At 37.5% G+C, this 23,085-nt stretch overlaps 1 protein-coding gene across 1 annotated transcript in view; it reads left to right on the top strand.

Moving 5' to 3' along the window:
- The window catches only part of PRIM2 (DNA primase subunit 2), a gene marked incomplete at its 5' end in the record, with an annotated part of 101,702 nt that extends 81,396 nt beyond the window's left edge, over positions 1 to 20,306 (top strand). Inside the window, 4 exons of the mRNA XM_080616777.1 lie at positions 6,746 to 6,872; positions 7,716 to 7,798; positions 15,135 to 15,203; positions 19,207 to 20,306. Coding sequence (XP_080472903.1) covers positions 6,746 to 6,872; positions 7,716 to 7,798; positions 15,135 to 15,203; positions 19,207 to 19,434 — 507 coding nt within the window. The 3' untranslated portion in view covers positions 19,435 to 20,306. The remainder of the gene's footprint in view (positions 1 to 6,745; positions 6,873 to 7,715; positions 7,799 to 15,134; positions 15,204 to 19,206) is intronic.
- Positions 20,307 to 23,085: the final 2,779 nt, after the last annotated feature.

The raw sequence follows: 23,085 nt of genomic DNA, 5'->3' as shown, positions 1-23,085 counted from the left end.
GGAGTTTGATGAAAACTTTTCTGATTTCCTCATGGTAGATGGAATCATCTCCAGGGCAAAGCAGTTCTTGCCTCATGTGACTTGGAAAACCTGAAATTGCAGGGAAAGAAGCTTTTTGTACTTAGTGTGAATTGGTCTGTAATCACCGCCACACAATGTATTGGAATTCTCCAACTCAGTTTTAGCTGATGTCTCTAATCTGTGCCTTTAAGGTAGAAATCGTGCTACAGGTTGAGAATTTAGGATAAATTGAAACTTTTTGTTGACAGATAGAGAAGCATTTACTTGGGCTCCTAAATGACAGCTGTGCTTGGGAAAAGATAATCTTAAGTTGAGGTGATTTTAATAGTGAGCTTAAAAAAGAAAGCTGCTTGGAAAAAGATATGCCAGCTAAGCAGCGTCAACAGTATTGGTTTGAGCAACTGCCTAGGAAATGGATGAAAAAATGAACAAATTACTTCAGAAGATACACAAAGTGTGTGTGATAAATTTATGAATTGGAAGCTGTTATCCATACAGGCTCAACAATTTTAGACAGGAAATTACCCAATGACTGTTTAAAAAGGAAGCGTCAAATCATTGCTTCTTTGAATTTTGCAGTTGGAACTAATCTGGTGGTCAGCCAAGAAGCTAGACAAAATTACTGCCATCATTTTGCTTAGTTGTTAGACTTTAAATAAATAAATCTCCCAGTACTGTAAGGAATAGATGCATAATAATTTGCACAAGTTTATAAAAGTACTTAAACTGAAACATGAAGAGTTTTGCGGAAGTGTGAACCTGAGCATACAAAGATCTGTCAGCAAATTATTTTCCACCCTAACATGCATGCTGAATGTCAGAATTGATACAAAATTTATGGAGGACCTAGTTCTGTTTCCAAATACTAATCTGCAAATACGACAATAAAGTGATATAAGTAAAGTAACTCAGTCATGACATACTCCTCTGCAGTGACTGGAATGCCTTGGGAATGTTGTTTGTTATTGTTCTCTTTTGAAAGTGTGTTCAATTGTGTCAAATTGATAATTATGAGGTATGCATAATTATAAGCATTAAACATAAGCATTAAAACATAAGCAGACATCCTTCACTGCTTCGTCTGATGGCAACTTGTCTTCAAAGGAGAGCATATACCTGCCAAATGGTCCATTTGATGCACATCCTCATTCCATATCCAAAGATATTCTGTGCATTTATATGATCAGAATTTATTGAAAAAAGCATTTCCTTAAATTCCTATCTGGAATGTAGAAATCTGGCACCAAGCTATACCAGTTGCAAATTTATAGTCTATACATTTTTTTAACACACTTTTATTTATACCTTGCACATTAATTTATAACTTGTATGTCTTCTGGTGAAAGTTGTCTAACACAGTATGTTAAACAGATACAGGGCAAATTAACTGGCATTAGTCTGATACTCATGTGAATATACTACATAAAAGCAAAATGTAAGTTCCTTGCTACAGCACACTCATCTCTACCCAGTGAACTGTCCCCCAGCCTCCTTGATTCTGGCTTTGCACTACTGGTTTAGTCCCACTAAACAGTGCTAAGAGATTAGTTTCTTGTAGGGAGAATCACAGAATCCCGAGGGTTGGAAGGGACCTCAAAAGATCATCTAGTCCAACCCCCCTGCAACAGCAGGGTAACCTAGAGTACATCACACAGGAACTTGTCCAGCCGGGCCTTGAATATCTCCAACGTAGGAGACTCCACAACCCGCCTGGGCAACCTGTTCCAGTGCTCTGTCACTCTCACAGTAAAGAAGTTTTTCCTGATGTTCACATGGAACTTCCTATGCTCCAGTTTACACCCATTACCCCTTGTCCTATCACTGGACATCACTGAGAAAAGCCTAGCTCCATCATCCTGACACTCACCCTTTACATATTTGTAAACATTGATGAGGTCACCCTTCAGTCTCCTCTAAGCTAAAGAGACCCAGCTCCCTCAGCCTCTCCTCATAAGGGAGATGTTCCACTCCCTTAATCATCTTAGTTGCCCTGCGCTGGACTCTTTCAAGCAATTCCCTGTCCTTCTTGAACTGAGGGGCCCAGAACTGGACACAATATTCCAGATGCGGTCTCACCAGGGCAGAGTAGAGTGGAAGGAGGACCTCTCTCGACCTCCTGACCACACCCTTTCTAATGCACCCTAGGATGCCATTGGCCTTCTTGGCCACAAGGGCACATTGCTGGCTCATGGTCATCTTCCTATCCACTACGACCCCCAGGTCCCTTTCCCCTTCACTACTTTCCAGCAGGTCAACCCCCAACCTGTACTGGTACATGGGGTTGTTCCTCCCCAGATGCAAGACTCTACACTTGCCCTTGTTGAATTTCATCAAGTTTCTCTCCGCCCAGCTCTCCAGCCTGTCCAGGTCTCGCTGAATGGCAACACAGCCTTCTGGTGTGTCAGCCACTCCTCCCAGTTTAGTGTCATCAGCAAACTTGCTGAGGGTACATTCAGTTCCCTCATCCAGGTGGTTGATGAAAATATTAAACAGCACTGGTCCCAGCACCGACCCCTGAGGGACTCCACTAGTCACAGACCTCCAGCTAGATTCTGCCCCATTGACCACAACTCTCTGCCTTCTTCCTTTCAACCAGCTCTTGATCCACCTCACTACCTGATCATCAAGCCCACACTTCCTTAGCTTATCTATGAGGATGCTGTGGGAGACAGTATCAGATGCCTTACTGAAATCAAGAAAAACCACATCTTAGAAAGCTTTGGTGTCGCCTGTTCCAGGATACCCAGGATCATCATTAGTACATTAAGTACCATACATTGGACCCCTCAGTTCATTACAACAAACACTGATGCACAGCAACTCAAAACTGTAAACTTGTCATCAGCAGTGCATTTCAGACTGGGCATCACGTGCGTTCTACAGCCATGCCTGGAGGAAAGAGAAGTCCTCAAAATACTTCGTATCTTCAGGGATCAAGCTAAAGCTCAGACAGCTGACTTGCAGTCTTTTAAAAAAAAGTTTCACACTGCTGCTAATCCCAGAATTTGCACATTCCAACATCAGTGACAGATGTTGATAAAGATGTTAAAGGGTTCTCTTTGCCTCAGCTTCTTGGCTTCAGTGTGAACCAGTTCATTGCTTGAACAAGACACATTTCTTGATCCTTTTCTCCCTCACCAAAGCTGTGGCCCATCCACCCTGCACATAAATTACAAATGCCTTGCAGCTTTTAGAAAACTTAGAGCTAAATAGAAGCAAAATAACTGAGATAGTTGAGAGGTGGGCCATACAGTTAAAAAATTGCAGAGAATCCCTGCTCTCAAGTTTTACCAGCAGTAGATAATCAGTAGTATAATGACGTTGCTTTAACACTGCCGGTTTATTGCAACTGCCAGTAAGTTTTCTTTGATATTTAGCTCAGATTATGTTGTGATATAAATGCATCACCAGCTTTTCTATGATAATAGAATGATTTTTTTTCTTCCCTATTCTTTTCTTTTGTCTCAATGGAAACTGTCACACGGAGTACATGGGAAATGTACAGACTCCTGCAGCATCATTATTTTTGAGCAAGTTCATATCAGGCTTCAATAAAACCCTCAAAAGTTCTTACAGGGCAAAAAAGTGACTTTTCAAATAACTTAATATGAGTTTTGACCTTTTAGAGTGTTTTGCAATAATAACCTTATAGTAGATTGCAGTTAGAATACACCGTAATAGTAGTTGTATAGGTTTTTAAACTGTTTTTCTGAAATAGTTTCAAACCAAGCAATTTATAAAGCAGTTAGAATGGCCCTGCAAACATCTACATGCATGATGTATGCTATGTGTAATTTGCTTATTTTGTTCAAGGAGCTGTGAAAATCCTACCAGTTCAGTTTGGGGTGTTAGAATAAATAGGAAGGGACAGTTCCCTACCTCTGCCTTCTTGTTTCTACATATTTCCAACATGTCTAATAATACCTTGGTGCTTTTGCTGGCAAAAGGGATTGCTTCTGAGGGGGATTGTAATCTGTGCACGTCCTAGAGTAATGGCATTAGGAAAGAATGAGTCTGATTATTAAGTTCATCTGCCAATGTACAGAAAGGGCTGTGCCACAGGATGTGTTTTCTGAAATGAAATGCCGCAATTCATAGTTTCTCTCCACTGAAGATGACCACGCAGCTGTTGGATACTAGCCCTGATAAAATCTTGTTTCCTTGATCAATATTAAGAAATGCTGAATCACAAGAATGAGAGCTGTTGTTAAAGCACGTAAGTGTGCATGTGCTAACTTGCACCATATAGCTGTGTTACTCTCTGCCACTGTAAAAACTCTTGAGATCCAAACAGGATTACAAGAAAGCAATGAGAAAATATCCAACCCATCCCAAGGCTGTGTTATTATGTAGCTGTTGTTTCTATTTACTGCAAGAGCTGCTTCTCAGCATAAAATAATGAGTTAGGTAGTAGAAGTAATTTCTGTGGGTGTTAAGGCAAGTGATGCGAAAAGCATAGCTCAAGATTTTGGTATACAGACACGTTAAAAAGGGGTGTTAATTTTCCGGTAAACTAAGCAATACATACTGAAGCACTCAAGATTTTCTTTTCCCTTACAGAAAAATAATTTAGCTGCTTGCTCAAATATCCTTTGTTAATCAAATGAAATATGGTTTCATTCATTTTTAGTAAACAATAAGGAAAGGTTCCAGAGCTTCTGGATGGAAGAATAGCTGGCTATGGGATGATAGACTCCATGTTTAGTTAGCAAGTTCACTCAGAGGTTGGGAATTGAAGTATACACATCTTTGTATTTGATGTTCTCTGTTTTTCAGGAGTAAATATACTATTTGAAGCTCCCGCAGGACCTGCTGCTTGTCCTGCTAAGGGGAGAGTACCTGTTCCCCTGTAATTTCCCAAGTACTTGTACACACCTACAGATCATGATACGATCTTGCTCTTCTTTCTAATGAAGAGTTTGTAAGCCCAGTTCTGTTGCTAGCAAAAATGGTGTTGGCTTACTATTCCTCCAAACAGTTTTTTTCTCTCCTAAGCCAAAATGTTGACTAGATAGGAATATTCCTACATGCTGGATCCTGCCTGTGGCTATGCTGGAAAACACAATGCTATGTATTTATTCTTTCTCTTTCCAGTGTTTGTTCAGAGCTTTGGATGTCTCGAACTTTATTTGGAATGAGTGTTGAATGTTACCCTTCTTGATATATTGACTTTATGACTAGCATCTTGACAGAGAAGTTACTTTTTTACCTCTTGAACTAGGTGCAGTTTAGGATTTTATTCTCAAAGGTTGTGTATATTTTTATACATGTTCATTATGTATTTGCATGTTAAGTTACAGATTTTCAATTACTTACATTTTTCAGAAACATTAAAGTGTTTTATAGGAAGAAAAACACACTAATTTTTCTACTTTATTTTAGATGTGTTCTAGCAGGTCAAAGTATTTCATAGGTATATATCTGTAACCTTATCTAGGTGTTCCTGCTCTGGCAGGGGGATTGGACTAGATGATCTTTTGAGGTCCCTTCCAATCTCTAACATACTGTGATACTATGATACTGTGAATATACTGAATTACTATTTGGAAGGCCACAGGCCAAACAGGGAACTACTTTTACATGTGAAAATGAGAGTATCCTTGAAGTAGTAGTGCTACCAGTTGTATGCTTGAATGATTTTTCTTAGTATGTTGTGTTGTCTTATACTCATAAAATAGCAGAGTACAGAATTATTTTAAAGTGGTTTTGGAGAAGAAAACAAATTCTTCTGGGAGTTGTTTATATTCAGACACAGAACTTTGCATAAGGTTAATTCTAAAATTTTGAATTGAGCAAGAGCAGTTTTTCTTTCATGTACTGTCATAGCTTTTTTGAGGAGAAGAGAGTCTGAGAATTCTAAATATGATGCTTCATTATCTTATCTCATTTGGGGTTTTGTTTTGTTTTGCTTTTAGGACTAGCAGTATAGTATTTGAACAAATGTTTCTTGATGTCTTATAGTAACTAATGCAACTTAATGGAATTGGTACGTTAGATGACCTGATTCTACTACAGAATTTCTGTCACCTGTTGACACTTATAGAAGAACATGAGCTCGTATCATTGCATGTTCTCCACAGGACTTATCTAAAATGATATATTGATAGCACTGTACTCAGCTGCCAAGATAAATATCTGTTTACGTCTGTATTACTTTGGAGGATTTCATTTTATTGGAGGAGCTGATAATCTATATCAGTAGACAAAAGAGATTTGCTAAAATATTTCTCTTTTGTACAAGTAAAGTATACTCCATTTTGAAATATAAGGAATTGAAATTCAGTGTTGAAACAAAGTATAGATGAAGCTTTATGCTTTGGGAGAATAAGAATATGAACCTGAATAAAGAAATCTATATTTCTGGTGTTTTCCCTGATAAAGCAATCAATTTGTGAAAGATTTTAAATTGCTGTGTTTTCTCCACTTACTAACATCATGGGGTTCAAAACTGTGATCTTGAAATTATCTTATCTTTGAAGTGATTACTGCATCAGCCGAAAAGATTTTACATCACCTCTCACGTCACTTCTCATAACGCATCTGTAAAACACATGTATGTGCATACCATGTAGCGCAAAAATCAAAGCTAGCAGCAAGTAACTAGGTTTTGATTTTTCTCAGTTTAAATATGATTGTAAGATTTATTTTGTTATCCAGTGTTTCTGTTTGCAGAGCAGACAGAATCACTGGCACAACATGCAAGAATTCTTTTGCTTTTATTTAGTTTGACAAAGGATACGCTTACAGCATTCGCCACAGCTATGGAAAAGAAGGGAAAAGAACTGATTATACCCCATATAGCTGCATGAAGATTATCATGTCCAATCCACCAAGTCAAGGGGATTATCATGGTGAGTTCGTTGGGGAGAGAGAGTTTTAAACCAGCATAAAGCCTTGGTTAGAGAGTTACTTGCTTGTGTAGTCTCTTAAATTACATGTTTAACTTTAAGGCCATAGTTGTCTTGCACTGTTCCCTTTAGATCACACTGGATAGCTCTTTTTCTGTTTTTCTAGACATTGAGTCATGCAGTGCAAGGGACTTCTAAGTGTACAGATGCTTTAAAGAGTGACCAGTTAGAGGTGTCTTGAGATTAATTAAATTGTGCAGAAATTCTGAAGTTTGCTAGGGTACTTTAAAACATTATTCTTCTATGTGACTAAACGTGGAAGACCCACAATAGTTTCACCATTGTTATTCTAGTACTAAGTTATTCATTTAGTTGTATCTCAAAACTAGTTCTGGGACGAAACTCCCCTCACTCTTAAATGGTGGTGGAACTTTCTAAGGTATTTTTGGAGTAATATTTTTACAAAGGACTGTGCTTTAAAGACCAGTTGACTCTCATTGCTTGTCTTTTCCTGGTTTGTTTTTTTTTTTCCCAGCTATTAAATGTACCAGAGCTATCATTGTTACTACAAAGCTAACTAAAATTGTTTTCCTGTCAGTGAATGAGAATTGTGGCATGTTATGTTGGGATATTTTATGTAACTCTTGAGCCTGTGGTGCTTTGATAACCGTGCGGTGGAGTAATTATTAGAAGAAGTAAGCAATTGTACACATGGGCAATTAACTTTCTTTATTAATAAGCTGTTAGACAATTAGGAACAGCTTAGCTGGTCTCTTGAGTGCCTTACTGCACTAACTCACTGGGTAAACAGCCTTGTTTATGAGATTATGTGTTTTTTACTGTCAGGGTGCCCATTCCGCCACAGTGATCCTGAGCTATTGAAGCAGAAGCTGCAGTCGTACAAGATCGCTCCCAGTGGAATAACTCAGGTAGGCATATTTTGGTTGGCACTTTTGTTAATAAGGCACTGCCTTTCAGTTCTTACTTTCTGTTTGGTTAGGAATGCTATATGCAGTTTGTCAGTATATATTGTGAAGTATCTCTTCTTATAAAAGGTTTAAGCCAGAGTCATGGCTTTCTGGCTCTAGTGCTCCCACTGATGTGTTGATTATTGTCATCGTCTTTTATTGTTTAATATTATGAGTTGGTTTATTACTGCGGTGGATACAGTTCAGAATTTTGTTTCACTTTGTTTTACTGCACTATGATAAAAAAAAGTTTAAAGGAATCTGTCAATATTTTAGAGAATTTATTTTTATTCTTGCAGTGACTTGTGTGACTCTACTCTGTATTCAGTAGACATAAGCAATTGTTTTCTGTCATAAACTAAAAAAACATACTTTCTTAATCATCCACTGCGCTAACTGCATAGCATATGCGTAAAATGCATAGTGAAATTAAGTGGAGATTTTTAGCAGTTTTTTAAAAGTTAACATGAAATTGAAACCTAAATCTTATACAGCAAGGACAGCGCAGGAATTGGAACTTTTTGGCATGTATACTGAAGGACTGTGATTCCATTGCTACCTTTAGCAAGAGGTTAAGTCTATAAAAGGATGCCATCGTCTTAACTGGAGGAAGACATATGGGTTCAAGTTAAGCTGAGACAGTTCAGCAAGAAGTTGTATATAGTAACTGGTCTGTAGGTAAAACCTGCATTAAGTTGTCATCTTTAGTTCATGTGGAGTGTCACCATTGCTTATCAGGCATCCACAAAGTGTTAAGCTAGAACTAGATAGAGAAGAATGTGGAAGTTCCACTTAGAGTAGTCTCTCTTGGAAGGAATAATTAAGATACAAGTTAAAAGAGAATAGTTTTTAAGAGTTTCAGTCATAGTCATTCTTGCCAAATTTGGAAATACCCAGACGTTTTCTTGGGAATGGTTTTTCTTTTGTTTTTGTCTTCTTTTCTCCTTGTTCATATAAATGAGCATTTGACAGTCTTCCATGTATCTGACAGGCACTAGAGATACTTTGGCTTTTCTCACATTTATATGCATCAAAAATTGATGCTGCTGTGAGATTTTTATCCTGCTAATCATTGGAAAGATTGGTGAGGATTTACTGGTTTAGCTGCCTTGCTGTGTGTGGATAGGATTTAGTAAAGGTTATTTCTTCAGTGAATTTGCGCAGTAGGGCAGTATCTTTATATTTAACACAGTTCCTTACTTGATATAAATTGGGTTTCAGTTTGTGTGTGTATGTGCTTGGGTTTTTTCCCTTGTAAAGTTGGATTGGGATTCACTAGGAGTCTTACATTTTCTTACCTAAAGTGACTAGCAAAAACTGTCTCCATCAGTGTCACCTTTGTTCTGAAATGGACTCTGTCCTGTGTACAAATTTTGTGGTGCCAGTTTTAGTGCAGTCGGGGTACAGGGCTCTGCAGTGGCCAATCCTAGTGTTAAACCAAAGGTAACCCAAAACAAAATACCCTTCCCCTAAAGCTTAATAGTAAAAAAAGTTGGCTGTGGCTGGGTTTTCAGAAATTGATCTTTATCCTGGTTTCAGCTGGGGTAGAGTTAATTTTCTTCCCAGTAGCTGGTGCAGTGCTGTGTTTTGGCTTTAGTCTGAGAACAATGCTGGTAACACACCAATGTTTTTTTATAGTTGCTCAGCAGCACTTACCCTGATCAAGGACTTTTCAGTCTCTCATGCTCTGCCAGCAAGGAGGGGTACAAGAAGCCAGGAGGAAGCAGAGGCAGGACTCCTGACCCATGCTAGCCAAAGGGGTATTCCATACCACAGCACATCATGCCCAATATATAAACTGGGGGGAGTTACCCAGAAGGGACTGCTCAGGTCAGGCTGGGCACTGGTCACTGGGTGGTGAGCAATTGTATTGTACACTGCTTTTGGGTTCTTTGTTTTTATATACACCCATCACCCACAAACCCTGAGGATTTTGTTAGGTGGACAAGTCAAATGCTCAGATTAAGGGAAGATGTGGGTTGATGTACATCATTATTTTCTTGTTCTTTGTTTGATACATGTCCAATCTTGGACTGATGTTAACCTGTTATTGAAAGAGTTTTGTCCAGATGAACAGGATAAGATAATTGGAAAGAATGTGGTATTAACCTACAGGCAGGGTGAAGTTGGACTGCCTGGCCTTAGGTTGATCCTGGTTGGGATTGTAATTATCAAACAGAGATAATTGCTAGTGCTTGGAGATTGATAAACATGGTTAGACCTTGCCATAAGAGTAGATTGAAATAATGTAGACAAAGGCCAGAGGAATACCACAGTGACTCCTAGGGAAGATTGCAACCGACGTTGTTGACTGTTGTGAATTAAGTTTAGGCAAATTCCTTTAACTGAGTTCTTTTAGCTGAGTAGTTTTGCTTAGCATGAGTAGTGCTTAGCACTGGTAGCTGAAGTTGCTGGAGCCTTATGCTTTACTCCTGCCTGGAGACAGTGGAAAAACAAGATGGACAAGAAGACCAAAATTCACCATTGGCCCAAGATGTGCATGCAAGGTGCATGAACAGCAACAGCATGTGATGGTCAGGTGCACAGAATGTAAGGGTATAAAATCCCAGGAATTTCATTGTTCTGGGTCCCTCCCTGAAGGCATCCGGCTCCAGCTGTTCCTATTCCTGTACCACTCAGTTATTGTTTTTCTAAGAATCAGAGAGCTGAGACTGTGCTGTGAGAAAACTAGGGTGGAGAATTTTCTTTAACATTAGACTTCAGTTCCAGGAGCAGTGGGCCCTGCTGGTGTGGAAGGCGGTCCTACTCTGTCCATCCCTGCTTGTTGAGTTTCCATTCCTTTGTTTGTGCTGGCCTTATGACGGCGTGGTAAAACAGATTAAAAAAATTATTCAACTATAGGTTTACCTGGGGAAGGTCAGGAGGAATGAGGCTTATTTTAAGTTGGCAGGAATGGGTGGACAGAATTAGGGGCTGTGTCTTCACAGTTCAGCAGCTTCAATTTATGGGGTATTGAACTACTCATAAATTTTTTATTTAGAAGAGAAAGAAGGAAGAAAGCAGCACACAAAAAAAATTCAAAGGGATTAACATGCAGTTCAGGATGACAAAACAGGACAACAAAGAACACACATGTGAAATAAAAAACTTTTCAGCTCACTGCTCTCCAAACTGTTATGTTGCATGCTTACAATGTACGTGAAGCAATTTTTCTTTTAATTTTATTTTGTGGCTGGTTTTTAATTTTGAATTATTTCAGATGTTTGCTTTCATCCTCGATAACAGTCTGGACTTTGAGTTGCAACAGAGAATGCAGGTTATTTATCATATCTAAACTCAGGCATAATTGTCTTAAAATAAGCGGATTTGTCAGTTAGATAAAAATGTGTCATTGAAAAACAGCCAGAAATTTTCTAATCATAAAATGTATACCCTTTTTTTAGAACTATGTGAAAACAGAGAAGTGGAATACTTGGGTGCATTAACCCTTCTTGATTTGATGCTCACACCATTGAGTTTTAGCAGATGATTGTGTAAAACTTTGCAAAATAGCCCACAAGCAAGCAAACAAACCAACTAGCATTAGAGCTGTTTCCTTTTAAAGTGATTTACTCAGTTTACGTTAAGGTCTGTCTTCATTTAATAAGCTGCCCACAGGTTGTCTCTGCAAACATGGGAACATATCAACATATTCAGACATTCACTTATGTTTTGTTAAGTATCTAGTGAGTTCCTTACTGACATACATGAAATAGGAAGTACAGGCTAGAAAACCTATACTTTAAAAGTGGAGGGAAAAATACAGACATTTTTAAGAGATATTAATGAATACCTTCTTCTGGATCATGACTGCCTCTTTCTTTTATTTCTATAAAGTGTGCTAGAATACAGTTCAGTTTTTGACAGTTGTGATGCAAATTGCAGGGGAGGAATTGATCTGGTGTGGTGCCCTAAGTACCACCACGTGCAGTGCTGAACACTGTGTGATCAAGTGCTCTTCACTACAAATGACAAATCAGAGTGTAAAGGAAAAAGGAGTTCTGGCAAAGCTGTAACAATGATTTTCCAGCCTGGAAGTCAGTCCCTTAAGGAAAAGCTTAATCTAAGGAAATCGTACTATCCATGTGTACCTTATAAACATGAAATCTTCAAAATCAGTTTAAAAATATAAAGGTAGCATCTGAAAGCATCAGAAAGGACAGATGGCTATACTAACCAGGAGGCAAAAGGCACTGGGGAGTCCTGGGGTAGGATTAGTGCTGAGATGGTCACAAAGTGACCTGAAAGAGAAGAAACTGGAATGTGTTCATATATGCTCTATCAATTGCACCCAATTGTATCTTCAATCACCTTTGAAATAAAAAGAAAGCAATAAATAAGTCACACTTAACTGAATCCATAGTAGAAAGATTTAAATTTGGAAAATTAAGTTAATTCTGCAGTTTTCAAATGAGAGAAACTAACTTAGAGTAAAACTAGATGGTCTTAAGGTCCTTTCCAACCCTAACTATTCTAGGATTCTAAAATAACAATGGATAATTACAGAGCCAAACTCCTGCTGTGCAACATCTCAGCTTTGAATACTGAGGATCTATAAAGCAGGTGGCTGCGTACAGCTGCCAAACATCATCTTAACCTCATCAGTAGTCAGTAAAGCAACATCAGGAAAACAAGTTGCAGATGGCAGCAAAAGATAAAGGCACATAGGAACTAAAAAAACCAGTCCTTTGGTATGTAACTTTACTTGCAAAATAGAGCAATGCAATGTAAATGTCTTAATATATGTAGGGGGAAAGATTGCTGTGGTGAATTAAGGTAGTTCTTAGTGGAGGCTTGTTTCTGCATAACACTAGTAAAAAACAGCTGTAAGCTTGCTTTCATTATGTGCACAAATTTAGTAGGAAATACAAGATTTATTATGAAGGATAATTCCATTTTATTTAAATTGAGGATTGTTAGTGTCTCTCACACAGGACTCCTTTCTAGCTGGGCTCCAATCTATTGCAATTTTTAACCTTTTTTTGTTTCTTTTCTTAGAAAACTTGTTCCCTGTTAAAACCAGTTAATCTACTGCACCTGTTCTTCTTTGGATATGTTTAATGTGCCCCTTACTCCTCAACCCTATCATAAATGCAGAAGGTGAACCTGATCCCCTGTGATGTCACCGGTTTAAACTTACATATGTGCTAAATACCAGGCTTATCATTTAGCTGTCTTCTGGCTGCCTCTCAGAATGAGTAGGAGCTGAATTATAACTGCTTTTTTCTGAATGAGCCAGAAATGTTGGTCTGGCTTTTCTAGCCAAGCACCATTTTTAATCAACATGTAGGAATTGTATAGCTTTGTCATCTATACTTGTAAAATTTGGCTGAAATTTGCCATCAGGCAGTGGGGGAGGTCATGTGGTGGAGAGGGTAATGGGGCAGGTGTAAAGTGATGACTACCAGTGCAATCATGTATGTTAATAAATTTAACAAACTGGATGCAAGTCTGTGGTCTGTCCTGGTGGGCATCTGTTCTATGGAGCACTCTATCAACATTGGGAAGTGACATGAAGACCTATTTACTGAACTTCACTGGAGAATGCTGGTAGATTCCTCCAAGATACGTATCTTCATAGTAGTAGAGTAGAAAAATCTGTGTGGTGACCTAATAGCAGCCTCTGAGAGGTCTGAAGAGGGATCTCGGGGACGTGGGAGAGTAGTGTCTTGGTGGAAGGGCAGCGTAGCTGGGCAACAAAGACTGAGCTGCTACAAAATAACATGGTTGCTCTTTCAGAATTTTAAGTCCCTCAAGGCCAACTCTGATAATGTGACCATTATAGCTTTCATATGTCAGCAGCATCGATTCAGTGAAGTCCCTTTCGCCACCTTAAAGGTGGGTCAGATACTATTTAACAGAGTACATACAGGTGCGTCAAATACTTTTTAAGAAAGTACATACATACGATGTTGTTAGCATTTACTTAAAAATAAAGATAGCTCTTTTGCATGGCATAGATTTTATTGTAAGGAACAAGCAGGGAAGCAGAAGGCAACATGTAATTGAACTGTTTAGAATAGCTGAGTTTTCTTCAGTCCTTACCTACTTAATGTGAAACTAATTTTTTCAGTCAGTGTCAAGTGAGGAAGGAAGTAAAATAAAGAAAAAGTATGTCACAGAGAGATCCAGATTTCAGACTTTATTGCCTAGTTGGCCTTGGCCTTGATCTTTTACAGAAGATTTAACAGGAGGTGGCAAGAGGGATAAAAATGTAATCAGTTGGGCTATTGCGGAGAAACAATGTGGCTAAGTACTTTCTTGGCAGTGTGATGTTATTTTTATCCATTCAGCAAATGTAATTTATTTATACATCTGCCAATAAATACGAGGTGGCATCCAATAATGAGTACGGCAGGGATTTAAGCTGAAGTGTATTGCTGTGTTTGACACAAAGGTCAACCTTGGGAAAGGGGCTTGAAATTTACATTTCTTAAAAACTATTTTTCCTTCCACTGAGGCTCTCTTAATTCCAGCAATTTTCTCTGTTTGATAAGCAGAGAGAGCACACATTTTGATTATGTAAAGGATGGAGGAGGTGATGAAGCTTAAAAATATTTCAAATGGCATTGCATTCTGGTGATAAGAATGGGACTTTTATGCAGCACAGAGAAGATTACCTGAAGTAGAATTGGGAAGCAGATTGTATTTACAAAAGATGGCATGATTTTCCTAATAGGTGTTCAAAACAGGCCATTCGCTCACGTATTCTGCTGAGCTTGACTAGAAATAACTTCATTTTAAAAAGGACAAATCTGATTAAAGGTAAAAGCATTCCCCTCTCACAGATACTTGTCTAAAGGATTTGCATTAAATTATCTTGATGGAAGCACAGTAGTGTTTTATTCTGCATCTGCACGAACTGCTAATGTGGAAAATAAAAATACAAATTGTGTCCGTCATTGCTTCATGCTTCAACCACTTGAATTACTAGATTTATGTCTGCAATTATGGAAGAGATGCTGCAATATGATAGTTTGACAATAACTGTCACGATTATATTACCAAAATATAGATTCAAGTTATTACTGAAGTTAAGAGTATTGAAATTACTTTTTAAGGACTAGGCGTGTCTTCCTGCTGTTTTATCTTGTTTTTAATGTAACCAGGGTATTTTTAAAGAACAACAGTATGTCTAAATGTTGTTAGTTTTTAGTAGGATACACAGATGTCAAAGATGCTATGTGCTGCAAATTTATATGAGCTATTATTCAAGGCTGTGGTGAAATACCTTGTCCTGGTAAATATCAACAGGATTTATAATCTGACTTGGTTACCTTTTTCTCCCTCTGTATAGATCCTGGAATTGGTGAAGGGCATGCATTATCAGCTGGCCTGTCAGAAGTACTTTGAGTTGACACATTATGTAAGTACCTCTGAATTTTTGTTAAACTATAATCACTGCCTTTATCTTGAGGAAGGCCTTGGAAATCATGCATGAAGCCAAGAGACTATTTGCAGTTTTCACATCCATCATTAGCTGTCTTGCCTTGTTAGTTTTCATTTCAATAACTTCAAATATTTTTTTTGTTATTTTTAGCATTTATGTATTGATGTTATTAGTACCCTTAGCATTACAAGATGTAGTGAGTTATCCTTTCTTTCTGGAAATGTCAATATTGTTGAATTTTACCTATTTTAAGCCATTCTGTTTTTTCAATAATGCTGTTTTTAATCAAATCTGGTTTTTAACCTGTTATGCAAGTTTGATATTTTGAGATATACCTTGAAAATAAACAAAAAGGATGTAAAAAGTGTTATTAAAATGCTAATCTCCCAGCACATACATAGCTAACGTTGTTAATTTTCACTTGGTATTTTTCCACATCCTTAGCCATGTGTGATTAGTTGTTAAATCAAGTTGAACATTCTCAGATCTTTCCCATGTGCTTAATCACAGGTCCAGTTAAAGTAAGATCCTCCACAGAATTGTAAGATAGTAAATGGCTACAGTCCATCTGCTATATGATTTCTTGATTCAAAGAACTAGCTTTTGGATTGGTTCAAGATTCCTTGCCATCAGGAAAAACCAATGAAGCAGAAGCAATGAAGCTTCTTAGATGTTTTTTCTACCAACAACTAAAAAAATGAAAACATCCCCTTCAAACAGCAGACTGTACAACAGCCTTGCTAAAAATGTGGATGGGGATTAAATGACATTTACCATTGACTTTTTTGTTCTTACTGCTTTTTGTTCTTACAGTTCGTACTGGAACTGTTTGTCCCCCCAAATTTCCAGCAGTCATATGTGTGAATATATAGTAAAGGTATACTCTGAACCTGTATCCAGTGTAATGGTTACTTGGGAAGACAAACACCATCACTCCAAACATAACATCCTGAAAATGTAAGCCGTGTAACCATAACCCAAAGTAAATTGACACAGTAATCGTAGAACTATAGAATCATAAAATGGTTTCGGTTGGGAGGGACCTTAAAGATCATTTAGTTCCTTGTTACAGTTACGGCTGACTATTTATATCTAGTATTTATCTCTAAATATTTTATTCTTGAATACTGATATTTTATAATCCTTGTGGGGTTTTTTAAGAAGTAAATGACATCTAACACATAGGAAACTTCCTGGTACAGAAGAATCACTTTTGAATAGTTTATTTAAAACCATATGCAAAAACTGTTTTCATTAGTCCTTTGTGATCAAATTGCAAGAACACCTTTTTAGGGATGTGGTTAATTGATATAACTTATTGTAGCACCATGATTCCTTCACATGCTTTTTCTGTAGTATTAGCTGTAGCATTATCAGCTGTCATTTTAAAAGTTCTTGGTTAAAACTCCAAGATATTGTAGCTTCAAAATGATTGTTTCAGGTTTTTCAAAACATGATTTGCTATAGCGGAAAAACAAAATTAGTGTTCGTGTGAAAGCCAGTACATGCAAAATCTGTTGAATCTGAAAGCAGTCTTATGTTAGTATCACTGCTGAGGTGGAATAAGCTATTCTGACCAAAGTGACAGGCCAATACATGTTATAAGTTTAAATTTTTGATTGCACAGAAAATGCATTTTTCTTTGGGCATGGTGGACTCCAGGTAGATTTAAGGTGTGAATGGATAAAGCTGTTGGAGAAATCTAGTCCCAGCTAAGTTAGTGATGAAGCTTTTAAAATTTATGTGCTTTGATCTATCGTACCTAAAAACATTGTAAATTTACATAAAGTAACATAAGCAGCCTAGCATGAAAAGCCAGGAAATTTTTGTATGCTTCACCTCCATTTTTGTGTTCAAATTTCTTGTGTATTTCTAGCCAGAGCAGAATATTTTTATGCAGAGAAATGCTCACTGAACCTTGTTGAAAATTACACAGGATGGAATTGTCTATGTATCACTAGATAACAAATTAAGATGATGGTTGTGAGAAAAATTTTCCCTTTCCCTCCTTAGGCTTTCAGAAAAAGGTGATAGTATGAATAGGCAGAAATCTTTTAATTAAAATAGAATCATCTAAGCTTCATCCAGTAGAGCTTTATTTTAGTAGTATTCAGGTTTACAAAGTGGAAATGGTATGTGGAATCATACTACAATTTTAACTAACAGCTTGTAAATGGATTTTAGCCAAGTACCTTCTATCACCTCTGAAAATTTGTCTGTAGATTTCATTCATACAATGAGCTGCTTCTATAGCTTATTCCAGTTTGTTGGGGAGAGATAAGTTCAGGACAAAATTAAGAGTTACAAAGTGACTCAAAGTGGTCTGAAGAAAACTGAGCTTTTAAGGTTAAAAAATCCAGAGCTAATTAAGAGCTTCTTCTAGGAAAGCCAAGTTTTCACTATATCATTTCTTTTTAAGTCTTTTTAGTGTTAAGAATAAAGTAATTTAGTTCCAACATAATGGAAATTGGAGCGTGGATGAAAGCTGGCTGGCAGAAACTCACCCAGATAAGGCTAAAATGAAATTCAGTGGTGGATTTGGGTTTCTTTTTTTTTTTTTTCTTTTATGACTTTGAGTACCAAATTAATGTGCTGGTCCCGTCACTTATTTGTAAGATTTTTCAAGCAAGGTCACTTACTGCAGTTGCTAATGTCTTCTTCATATCTGAATTAGATTTTGTTACACCTGTCACCATTTTCTGATGGAGCTAAGCTAGGCAGTGGTAATGCATTTAATCAGGGTGCACTTTAGAACACACATTGATCCTCTGCTTTATGATTTTTCACAAGTGGCTGAAGTTTAAACTGATGGGTTTTGGCATATTAAATCAGCCACAGTATGGGTCCTCATGAGAGGCTGTGTGTGTGCAAAGTTGCTTGTTATGCTTGAATTAGCAGCACTCTTCTGGGAAAAAGGGAAAATAGCAGGAGCAGAAAATGAACAGTATATATTTCATAGTCTTCCTTGGTTTCTTGTATCCCAGGTTTGGAAGCTTTGCAAAAGTTTTTCCAGAGTACTATTTCTCTTAAAATGTTCTTAATATTCACATGAACTGACAGGAAAAAAAAAGATGCAGATTGCCTGAGTAGGAGGTGGAAGCATCTTTTAAAGCAAGCATTTCCAACTTCTGAGCCCCCCCTCAAGAAATACAAAGGTTATAGCTGAGATTTGTGATGAATATTATCAGTGTAGCTTACTTCGAAAACTGAAAGCTTTGTTGATTTGAAATATTTGATAAGCATTAATTGAATGTTCATTTATCAAATAATAACAGACCTGAAAGAATGTGCTTATTAGTGGAGAGGAGCAATAAAAATATTCTTCCTTTATGCTCATTTTCTTTGTTCTTTTCCGCTGAAGACTAATGTTCTTTGGCACTGGTTGTTCATCTAGTTTCAGGATGCTGATGTTGGCAGTGATAGAAAAGAGATAAGCTAGATCTGTTTGGCTTCTGTCTTAGCCTTCTGGCTTGCAAATATTGCATTTTTGGTTACCCCTTTCCATTTACAGTTTCACACTGATACAGAAGATCTATATTTATATTGTGCAGTTGTTACAACTTACAGTGGTATTCCCTACTGTCATTTGCACTCTAGACTTGTCTGAGTCCCTCTTTTACATAGGGAAATGCTATTTTAAGGTGTAGGTTTGATTGTCCTACATGTGTAAATATATGCCATTTACTTATTTTATGTTTTGGGGTGTTGTTTTTCTGTACTGTGGCAAGGACAGTGTGAAATACCATTTGAATATGCAAAGCAGTGGTTTTCCTTCTTCTAACATGAAGGAAGACATTTTGTTATGAAAGTAAATCCGTGTCATGCTAATACTTACTGGGGTAGTATTTACAAAGAGATGCCGCCTTCTTCAACAAAATCAGAACTTACAGAATTGCTAATTAACTTGTCCTTGAATGTGGAAAAGATGACTTTTTGAAATAAATATAATAACTCAGTGTTTCTTTTCTTTTATGTGCAGGTTGATGATATTGGGTTTTCTTTGAATCATCCTAATCAGTATTTTACAGAGAGTCAAAGGCTGTTAAATGGTGGTAGAGAACTAAAGAAGGAAATAAGTAATTCAGGAAACTCTCAACAAAAAAATAATAGTCAGGAAGGCATGAATTCAAATTCTACTCCGACCTCTTTGAAAGCAACAGCTGATGCAGAACTGGAAGGCCTGGACGAATACTTCGCTGAAGACTAAGCAGCTGTGTTACTTGTTCTTTTTGTTTTGTTTGTCTTGGTTTGGTTTTTTGTTTGTTTTCTTTCTTTCCCTTCTATAGCTGGATTTGCTAAGGAATATGCATTTCACTTCCTGGAAGAAACAGGCGTTTTGTGCTTTAAACAGACCGAAGAAAAGGAAGATGGGTACTGAAGCTGCAATTTAATCCAGTAGTTACTCTTGCTGCTTTAGGATACTGTTTTATATGGCATGTAGAAGGAGAGGAAATGAAAGTTCCTTCACAATTAGGTGATTTTTGTTTATTTACCTTTTTTGTATTTCCTCAAAATGTTTAAATATTTTTATCCCATTTTGTGGTCACTTTTATATATTTCTTCTTAATAAATAAAGTGTTTGTGGGGTTTTTTTTGTTTTGTTTTGGGTTTTTTTAGCCATATTTGGGTGGTAATTAAGTAGGAGTTCTTATGATTAAAATTGCCCTCTGGAGGATTCTGTCTTTTTTCTGCATGAGGACCTGAGAGAAATCAGCATCTTAATTTGAAACTAGATTTAGAGAGCTTGCTTTGGTGGTTGAACATAAGCAGTTATTTTAGATGCCTAAGAAGGTAATCCAAAAAGCTGATACTCTACCGTCTGACTTATTTGAAAAAGTTAAAAACTTATTAGCATATGTTCCTTTTTCAAGTTTCCTCAATGCCTGAATGTGGCTGCAGCCTCCAGTAACGTGCTAAGCTAAACAGCTGTGTTTACCTTAGCAGCTTTTAAGTCACCTAAATTCCACCCATTCCTCAGATCCTAAGTTGCCTAACACGTGGACAGCATTCAGTCGAGCAGCAATCACCATGCAGTTAGGTGGAAGGTCTAAGTATATCTGGTACATGAGTAAACCGCACTATTTGGCTGTAACGTGGAACTGCCAGACCAGTGAAGAAAGAACAAGGAGTAGAATGTTTTTGGAAATGTGTAATTTCCCAGGTAGACTATGGAGAGAAGAAAGAACAATCCCCACCACTGGCATCCTACTACTTGTGACGAACAATGTGGGACCATTTCTGCTGTTGATCCCAGGACCTCAATGGGCAGTGGAAAGGTGTGTGTATGCTACAGAAAAGGATAGATTCAAGAGTGTATGAATAGGAACATTTGGCAGTTGTATTATGTCCGGCATTTTCTCTGCAATCATTGACTATTAATATTGTGGCTGGGCTGAAGACTGTTTTATTATGCATAAGAATTTGGGCTATCTGTAGATCTTTGACTCATATGAAGAGTGTTCCCATAAAGACACGTAACTCACACAGGGCCGGTGCAACATCAGGCTTTAAAAATAAAACAAGTAATTTGTCGTTAGAAGAGGATCTGCCAGGATTCATTGTTGTTTTTCTCTTCCTTGAATTATTCCTCAATTTATTTAGGGGCTGCTTTGTGTAAAGTACCAAGCCTCTTACTCCTTTCGATATTGTATATTCAAAGAAGTTGTAGAAGTCCACCCTGAGCAAAGGCTCAGCACCTGGATCCTGCAGGGTGCTGTTGGTTCTGAGCCCAAGAAACAAGGAGTTAAACAGCCGTGGACTTGGTTTCTCTTGCTGGTTAAGCTCCTGGCAGCACCCTACCCAATGTGTGGAAGTCCACTGGTTGTAGTAGATGGTTAAGAAACTTGACCTTAGGGTTTTGAAGTGTCCTTACAAGCAGTAATTCTCCTCTAATTTTGCGTTACTGAATGCCTGAGTCAGAAGTGCCTTAGTGGACATCATGGATCCTTTTGCTAGAAGGGAAATGGTTTCAGTTCTACAATGAGATTTATGTTCCTAAGTGAAACAGCTGGGAGGTGGTGGAAGAACTGAATGCAGATGGTGTTTCTCAGCCAAGGGAAATTGTAACTTATGATTCAGTAGAAACATTCTGTTGTACCCTAACCCTGCTCATGTAGACATTGTCACTGGCTGTGTGAATAAAACTCCTAGCTCTTAATTTCTGAGTTTTATGTATACTTTGAGATCTATTATGTTGGAAATGGGCTGCTTCATGTATTCTACAATCATAGAATGGTTTGGGTTGGAAGGGACCTTAAAGATCCTCTAGTTCTAACCCCCCTGCCATAGACAGGGACACCTTCCACTAGACCAGTTTGCTCAAGTCCCCATCCAACCTGGCCTTGAACACTTCTAGGGAGGAGTATGTGCAACTTCTCTGGACAACCTGTTCCAGTACCACACAACAGATTGCTACATTGGCAGCATAAAGTTATTTTTAGGAATTCAAATATAAAATTTAAAAAATAAGTCTCTATTACAAGGGAGAGAATATAAAGGCACAAATCCTCTGAATGAAAAATCTTAATGTGAAATGCAACAAACATAACAGTTTCTGACAAAGCCTTTGTCCTTCATTGGCTTGCTTCATTATTGTGAATTTACCTGTCTTGAGTAATAGTACTACAAATTGCTTTACACTGTATGTTGTTCCCTTTTATTACCTGTCAGGATGACTATAAAAAAGTATATAACAGAAAAGTATACAAATTATAATATACAGTTACAAGTAAGTAGCGAGAGATTTAAATTAATGCTTTTGTTGCTATTTGAAGGAAATGGTAATTTTCATATTTTGCATATTTTTGGATAATTTGATTTTTCCTTGAAAGCAGAATATTTTGAAATCGATAATGTAGAAAAACTCAAAATGAGAATCCTTCTTTTGAGCAGTTGGACATGAAGGAGCTTTAAACTCTTAATGTGTTGTAAATTTGCTAAGAATCACTTCTTCCTTGATTATAGAGCTGTTTGAAATTAGAAAGGCAAAGTCATTAAGAATATGTAAATCACTCATTTGAAACACTTCCTGCATTGTAGTAGTGCTGTTAAAACTTTTATTTAGTCACAAGATAAGGGTTCTGAAAACCAAATGACCCTGATATGATTATGCAGTAGTCAAAAATAATAATGAACTGTATAACCAAATAAACTAATAATCAAATCAATAACCAAACAAAACCCCAGAAAATCCCAAACCCTGTTCTTCTACAAGTTGAAAAGAAAATGTTTTTCAGCAGTAAAGCATTGCAGATGAATCTCCTTGCAAGCATCAACTTTCCTAAGTGGATCTTTAAAGTAAGTTTTGTTATGTTTTGTTACTTGGGGAAAAAAAAAACAACAGGAGATGCACAAACATGTGAAGTTTGAAATTGTTCTGGACAAAACACCTATATACTCCAGGTCAGTAAAGGAGATACTAAGATAATATTTGGTTGCATTTCTGAGGGGAGGCACTGTGACAAAGATAGCTTTGTGCAGCCATGGTGCTCATGTGGGAAGTGCTCTTCTTCACAATATTTGATCTTAAATGTACCACAGTTCAATTTAGAGGTGGATGTTTGAAAGGGAATGATGGTCCATAGCCTGTGATCTTTTTGAATTGCTAGCATCAAACCCCACAAAACAGTCTCTGACTTCAGAGCCTTTCAAAATCTAATGAAAAAGTGAACTTTACTAATGGGCATTCAGCAGAAGGATGTGAGGAGCTCTCAAGCTGTGTGTCGCTTATAAAGTGCTCTGCTGAGGTGTGGAGCTCTGCCCCAGCAAGGGGAACAGTGAGAGCAACCAGTACCATCATGGCACAGTAAAAGTGGATCCATGGAGTAAAACAGCTGATGCTGAGTACATGGTTTTGAAG

The sequence above is a fragment of the Psittacula echo genome (genome assembly GCF_963264785.1).
Source record: "Psittacula echo genome assembly, chromosome: 4".
Lineage (NCBI taxonomy): Eukaryota > Metazoa > Chordata > Aves > Psittaciformes > Psittacidae > Psittacula > Psittacula echo.
Note: the sequence above shows the minus strand (reverse complement) of the source record. Positions and strands in the feature narration are given on the sequence as shown.